Source organism: Toxotes jaculatrix, chromosome 14 (assembly GCF_017976425.1).
Source record: "Toxotes jaculatrix isolate fToxJac2 chromosome 14, fToxJac2.pri, whole genome shotgun sequence".
Classification (NCBI taxonomy): domain Eukaryota; kingdom Metazoa; phylum Chordata; class Actinopteri; family Toxotidae; genus Toxotes; species Toxotes jaculatrix.
The window spans coordinates 14,807,096-14,814,352 of NC_054407.1; the positions used below are offsets into that span (position 1 = coordinate 14,807,096).

General features: G+C 40.4%; 1 protein-coding gene across 2 annotated transcripts; it reads right to left on the reverse strand.

Annotated features, from left to right (window-relative positions):
• Positions 1-2,317: 2,317 nt before the first annotated feature.
• LOC121192860 (aquaporin-4-like) lies at positions 2,318-6,635 on the reverse strand. Of its 2 annotated transcripts, none has more exons than XM_041054796.1 (5): positions 6,559-6,635; positions 5,508-5,925; positions 5,258-5,422; positions 4,270-4,350; positions 2,318-3,418 (listed from the first exon to the last, which is right to left on the reverse strand). In XM_041054796.1, the coding sequence occupies exons 1-5, from the start codon at positions 6,630-6,632 to the stop codon at positions 3,167-3,169; spliced, it is 990 nt and encodes a 329-aa protein (XP_040910730.1). In that variant the 5' UTR covers positions 6,633-6,635; the 3' UTR covers positions 2,318-3,166. The 2 variants fall into 2 exon arrangements, with proteins under 2 accessions (XP_040910730.1, XP_040910731.1); XM_041054797.1 differs by lacking the exon at positions 6,559-6,635 and adding an exon at positions 6,407-6,541.
• Between the last annotated feature and the right edge of the window lie 622 nt (positions 6,636-7,257).

Below are 7,257 nucleotides of genomic sequence, written 5' to 3' on the forward strand. Positions count from 1 at the left end.
AATTCAGTGCTGTCCATTTTCAACTCCACTAGGCCTTGAAGAACAGCATTTGTTAACATCACAACAATCTCACAGCACTGGTGTTCAGGAGTTTAATGTTAAATGGAGAAAAGTTTGGGGAATGCAATTCAATTTTAGCAGCTCAAGTGAAAATAAGCATTTCTCATGCTCTCACAAAATTGTAAAAATGCTAGGAATACAAAGGTTGACAAAAAAGTAATTTAGTATATAACTTGCTTGGGCTCTCGCTTGTGTACTGGGTCCCTGTTACAAGGCTGTGCAACAGTTAATGCTCCTGTGTAGTTCTGAATTAATGGTCTGGACCAATTTCAAATGAAATGTGGCTCAGACTTATGAATAAAACCGACTTGTGTCTGCAGAGCAACCTGGACATCCAAGGCTCGTGGCTGCCCTCCCCTGGAGAAATACAAATGGGAGCATTTTTGCACAGTATGCTATTCACACAGTGGCCAGTAGGTGATGCTGCTGTAACATAAGAAAATTGCACAATGTTTGGGAGGAAGGTGAGATGGAGGGAGGTAGTCCATGTACAGTGGCGGTTCTACATTGAACTACTCCCTGGGAGATTCCCCCTCCAAGCGCCCCCCCCAAATCACATAACAACAGCAGAGAATAACAATAATATAAGATATAAACAATATAATTTATTATTTTAGAATAATAAAGAAAATAAAAGAATAATATACAAATATTTTGTGTTGTGAAACATTGAAATGGTGCTGGTACATTCATGAGAGTGTATTTGTAGAGTGCTCTACAAATACAGACTGATTCGTTGGTAAAGAGGTTTATGTGTATGTGGGTAAAGAGGGTGTGTTTGAAGAACAGGGCAGTGGGTGTGCTTGTGTAACTGTTTATTTGTAACTGAGTTTTTATGAAGAAATAACAGTTTTTCTATAGTTTTTAGACTCAGTCGGTTTCTTCTTTTACAAACTATTTCCCCAGCCTTGGAAAAAAACCTGTTCAGATGGCACAGATTATTTATATGTAATGAATCTATATGTCTTATCTATATCTGATGTTTTTTAGGATTATATATCTATATACCTATCTATATAACTCTTTATATCTATCTAATTTATATATTATATATCTATTGCTCTATATACACTGATTCTCCAAAAATACACTGTCAACACTAACTCTCAAAACACCTAACAAACGCAACAAACCGACATACTCTGCAAAGAAAAATTCAAATGACCGCCACTATACAGAGCAATTCTATCTCTGAACACACTCGATCCCGCCACGTGATTCACATGACAAACCGAAACAATCAGGTGATTCGTATGACGTCCGAAGCACTCCCCTGCTTCAAACGTCACTCAAGTGCTTCAAACCACACCTCGGTACAGTGGTTCAATACAACTGCCTCATGAGCTACCGCGCATGTTTCGGACTCCCACAGTCTTCCAACCTAACCACCAGGGGTGCCGTTTCTACATGCATATGCTGGTGGTGCATGCTGGGAGATGGGGGCGGCGCCAATTGGCCAATTTCCCCACACAGTAATATGATAGATAATAGAAAACAGCTTAGCGGCCCAGATGATTTTCTTTTCACGTGGTTGTGCCGCCCCGCATGTGATGCCGCCCCAGGCGGCTGTCCGGTTCGCCCGTGCCAAAAACCGCCACTGTCCATGTAGGAGTAAAAATAGTTTTGATTTAGTATCTGAATTACACTGGCATTCTAGCCTTGCAAACGCAATATAGTTGCACCATGTAACAACTTCAGTTGATGCAGTACGATCAGTGATCATTTCCTCCACATTACAGAAAAAAAGATTGAATTGCACCTGTTCTTTTAGCAAAGGAAATAAAGTGTAGACATAACAGATCACCTCTATTTCGTATCATAAAATGGTATCATTTTCTGTGCTCTCTGCTGATGGAATGAGATTATATGAAGCTATTCTCAGAGACTTAACTCACAAAGAACACACGTTATGGACATTCATCTGGCCACAGGGAGACATAATCAAAAGGTAGATGAGTCAATCCATCATTGATCTGGACCTCTCCTCTCCCCAGTGCTCCGCTCCCACCACCTGAAACAAGTGACTCAAGTGAAAAACCTTGTAGGTATGGTCACTCGATTTCATATAAATTTGTGGAAGTTCCAGGGAATTTGTGCAGCTATTTTGTTTGCATATTTCAGAAATGTCAAGCGAAAAAGAGACTTTTCATGTCTTAGAAATTAGAAAAAAATATATATTTTTACAACTTTTTAAGAATATCTTTTACATCTTGTAGCACTTCCAGTTTGTGAACATAATTGAGAAATATCTGAGCACACAATTGCAAAGACAGATCAGCCAAATATCTTATACCAATAAATTATAAATTCAAGTGTGAAATAGAGCATAGATCATACAGAAATAAAAAATGTGTTACAAGAACCAAATCTAGATCTACAAAATAAAAACATCTAAGAATGACAATTTTATGAAAATAGAAACAAAATCAAATCATTATATCACAATAGACAAATGATGATGATGATGATAAACATCTAGTTTTGTTGGGATAAATCTTTACAGAAAAAGATTGTCTCCATAAGGATGAACTGGTTGTTTCCCTGACTAATGCACTGAAAATAGAGAGCACTGTAATATAACTCTGATAATAAAGCTTGTCAGAGCTGTCTTACATTACTTGGGACCTGTAATGTGCTTAATGATCACAAGGAAAATCTCTCCTGTTATTATATATACGGTACATGGACCAAATGTGACACTAATCCAAAAATAACAAGGCCGCATTTTCTTCTTCACTTCTCCAGTTCAGCGTGATGACCCAACCTAACTGGCTGACCCTACACATACTGTATCTCTTTGACACAATGTATTGCTGGCTGTTATTCTGCAGTGTGCAAGGTGCACCACATGCCACTGCTACAAAATCATTCAGGGCCTCAGGAGTAGTATTATACAGGCTGTAGACATTTGTGGGATTGAGCCATAACATCATATTAGCTTTATGACAATGAAAGTGATTCAGCCCTGCTGTAAAGTTTCATGGACAGAATTCTGCTACTGGGGACAAAGTCTTTTGGGCAGGGGGGCAGACTCAAGATTAATACTCCAAAGTTTGATTGTCAGTCTAGTCTACAGATTGGTCTCCATTTCCAGTGCACGTGATAGTCATACAGAGGACAATGGTTCTCCCGTCGAGTCCTGGAAAGGATCTTTTTTCTCAGTTTTCCCCAGGTCGATGGTGCCAATGGTACCTGGCTTGATGGCAATGTCCTCTGTCTCCACCTCCCTGTATTTCCCTGATTGGTCCTTCTGAAAGACCTGTTTGAGCCTCTTCTTTACCTCAGGGTCAGGGCAGTACAGGTACTCATACAGGCCAGCAGCCAGTATGCCCCCAAGAATGGGTCCCACCCAGTACACCTACCATAAACAATAAGAGAAACACCTTTCTTAGCCACCTGGCTAATCAAATAATCTGTCAGAGATGTTTTTTTTTACTGTCAACACAATGTAGCACTGACATTGATATGAAAACTGTTTGGAAAAGAGGGTCAACCTCAGAGGCAGGTAGCTCAGCGTGTGTGATATCAAGCATGTGCAACCAAGAGAAGACACTTGTGAATATGACACCAGCAACTCTGACAATCTGTGCATCACCCAGTACACACACACACACACACACAACATGACGCCATGCTGTCTGCAAATAGCTCAGTGGAAATAATTTCCTGGATACATAAATTCAGAGCTAATGTTATTTTACACCTCGTTCAGTGACATCTCATTATGTAGCTAGAGGTGAAAAGCTGCAAATTTGTGATTCTTTTGTTGGATGAAGTTTTGAAGAAAGGGTCATGTGTAAGGTTTTTAGTAAGCATTGAAAAACCAGCTCACTTCTATAGCTTTCTGTTGGCATTTACAGATATGAGTGGAAGACTGGTCTTTGATTTTGTCTTTAGGTCACACCTGTTTTTACTGTCCTGGCAATAGTGCTGAAATTGTGACCTTACCAGGTTTCAACATGCCATTCTGGCCTACTGTCGTTTGAGCTTGCCCTCTTCAGGACAGTAAAATATAATCATCACTAACTACTTCAAATTATTTCAGAGCATTTTGACATGACACCACCGCAGAATACTTGAAACAGACTCTTAAGCATTATTATTTACACAGAAGTGAGTGGCACATGTTCATTAACTGGAGTCAGGGTAATACTTTGGCCATGCAAACTCCTCAAAGAAAGATTATCCTCTTAGGGAAGTATCTCTTACCCAGTGGTTCTCGAAGTTAAGCGTGACCATTGCAGGGCCAAAGGAACGAGCGGGGTTCATGCTGGCTCCTGTATAAGGAATCTAGAAACACACGCAAAAGCATCGCTTTTAGTCTAAATCATGAAACATCATAGTTATCATCTGAGATATGTTTTAGGTATAAGGCTGTCTGTTTGACTGACAGAATATGTCTTATTCTGAAGAACATATCTTATACAAGTCAAAATATGTACGTAATACAGTAAATGTATTTGTGCATTTGCTAAAATAGGACAAGGGAGAAATCAGTTGAGCAGTGCGAGAGGTACCATCTATTTCCCAGTGCATTCATTTGCTCTGCAGGGTTCAAGGAGCCCCCAGAGACTGGTTGCCATGCGATGGCAGCCTCCAATAAAGATGGGCACGTGGGTGTGAATCATTAAAAAGTGTACAATATTACACATTGAACAATAGATGCTTTGATGCACCTGCTTTTTCTCAAGACATATCACTGCTCCAGCCTTCAGTACATGCTAAAGAGGTTTGCAATTCTTTCATGGGGCGTGTTAAATTTAATATGATTTTGAGATTAATCTTTAAATTACTGTTTCACTGTTGAAGCTGGCACAGAAGGAGTCAGCTGATATGAAGATGGAGTTGTAAAATATTCCTGAGGTTGTTGTGTTGTATTTAGACTTTGTATATAAATGTCTAAATACATATTTACTGTAAATACACCATTCTTTCTACATAATCTAGTTGACCACCTTGTTGCTGGAGTCATGAGAATTTTAGAAAATAACAACAGCGAAACAGGTCTGTAAAGATTCTCAGTCATCTTGGTCATGGCTGTCCAAGATAAGTTGACTTGAGGGCTACTGGACTTGGTTGTAGGTCTTGAAAACATTTCAACTCTTGCCCAAGAGGCTTCTTCAGAGAACTCCCTGCCATAAATATTCTCCTGTCATTTCAAATCTATCTCTTACCTATCTTAAAGGAAGGTACTTACTGCAAATAAGTGACCAATTGCTACAGCAAAGCCAATGGCCAAGCCAGAAGAGCCGCCCAGGTCTGTACGTTTGGGATCACAGGTGGCGAAGACGGTGAAGACCAGTTCAAATGTGATAAGAAGCTCCACAAGAAGAGCATGTCCAAGGGAGATGTTGGAGTTCACCTTGGAAACACAAGATTTTCCCTTACAAAACTGCAAGAAAACTCATCAAACAGACAACTGTAAATGACTATGGTCTGATTCTTACTGTGGTCACACCGAGGGACCCTCTAACAGCAGCAGGTGTGACTAGGTAGAGAATCCCGGCTCCTGTAATAGCCCCCAGGCACTGAGCCACCACATAGAACAACGCCTTTGCCAGGCTCAGCTTTCTAGTTACAACCATAGCTGCAGTGACAGCTGGGTTTATGTGTCCACCGCTGATGTGGCCGAAACATTGCACCATGGTGGCGATGCTGAGGCCAAAGCACAGCGAGATAAGGACTAGGTCGGCTGGGGGAGGCTTCTCCTCCCCTGCAGCCCAGTTGATGGTGGAGCCCAGACCGAGAAGGACAAAGATGAGAGTGGCCAGGTACTCTCCAGACACAGCCCTCCAGAAGTCCTTGGTCCAGATCCCTTTAAATGCCACCATTATGTTCTGACAGTTACACCAGGACAGGAACCTCCTGGCAAAAAGAATAATGAGCAAAATGATTAGCCTACTTATGTATTCCTGGTGCGTGCATGTGGCTGAAAAAGTACTGAACCCTATCAGGATGGCTGCCTCTGGGCACAACATTTATAACTCCACTAGGGATTTAAGCTAGTGACTTTCCATCACAAAATGCCATACAGAGCATTCTTTAAACATTGTGTATAGGGGCAAATTATCACACCTAAAGTCAAAGCATACAATGTTTAATTGTTGTCACTCACTGAACCTTAACCAGAACCAATGCAGAACAAATGTGTCTCTTTTGACTACTAATGCTGAAGAGAACATGAGCTACATTAATTAAAACATGTAAGTTACTGTACATTTTTAAAAATTGTTGAAAATTCAAATTAAATATCATCACACAGTGTTCAGCAGACCTTGAAGGCAACACAGCTGCAGTGTGATAACTTCAGTCGTCTCTTTTCCCAGATTAAAGGGCGAAAACTTACCAAATGCAATAACATGCTCTCCCTCTCCCTGTCCCCGATGTTGTGTGTGATGTGTTTTCATTCATAAGTCCTGGTGAGTTATTCAACCAGCAGAGACATCTCTCCCTTCATCACATCTAAAAGCTGAGATGGCTGTGACCTGCAGTACTTACAGAAGAGCAGCAGGCTGTGTGAGCGCAGGAGTGGAGCAGAGAGCAGGTCTGTCAGATGAACATGATCCACACATTGTGCCTCTGGGATTGCATCCAGCAACTTTATTACGTTACCAAGCGGGCATCACCTCACAGGAATTAAACAGCCTGCTCTGGGAGGGGAGGAGTCATGAGATTTGCTTGCTGAGCAAACAGTAGCACTTTTGCACAAATGCAACCGCACAGAGACTGAGTCAGCCTCAGCATCTTACCCATATCAGAGCTTTGAAAACATGCTGGAGTAAGCACAATATTCACAAAACCACTCATATTTGGAAGATTACACATTAAATTATCATCATGTCAGTGAACTTATTTGCCAGTGTAAAAAGTTACTGAGCATTTCAACTTGCCCTACTCATAATTTATTTTTTAGAACAACAGAGTATTATGTGTTATTATAGGACATGAAACATAAGATGTGCTAAAAATCAGTGGTGGAAAGTTTCCATATTATGGTACCAATGCACCTCTACATTTCAGAGGGAAATATTGTACTTTTTCATTTGATGGCATTTATTTGACACACTTTACAAATACATTTTTTACAAATTTTCCCACAAAACATATTATTGTCTTATAAATAATGATGCATTGTTACAGAAGTGAACAGTTGCTCCAGCTCGACCAGCTGCAACATTAAGATGCTACTTGATGTTA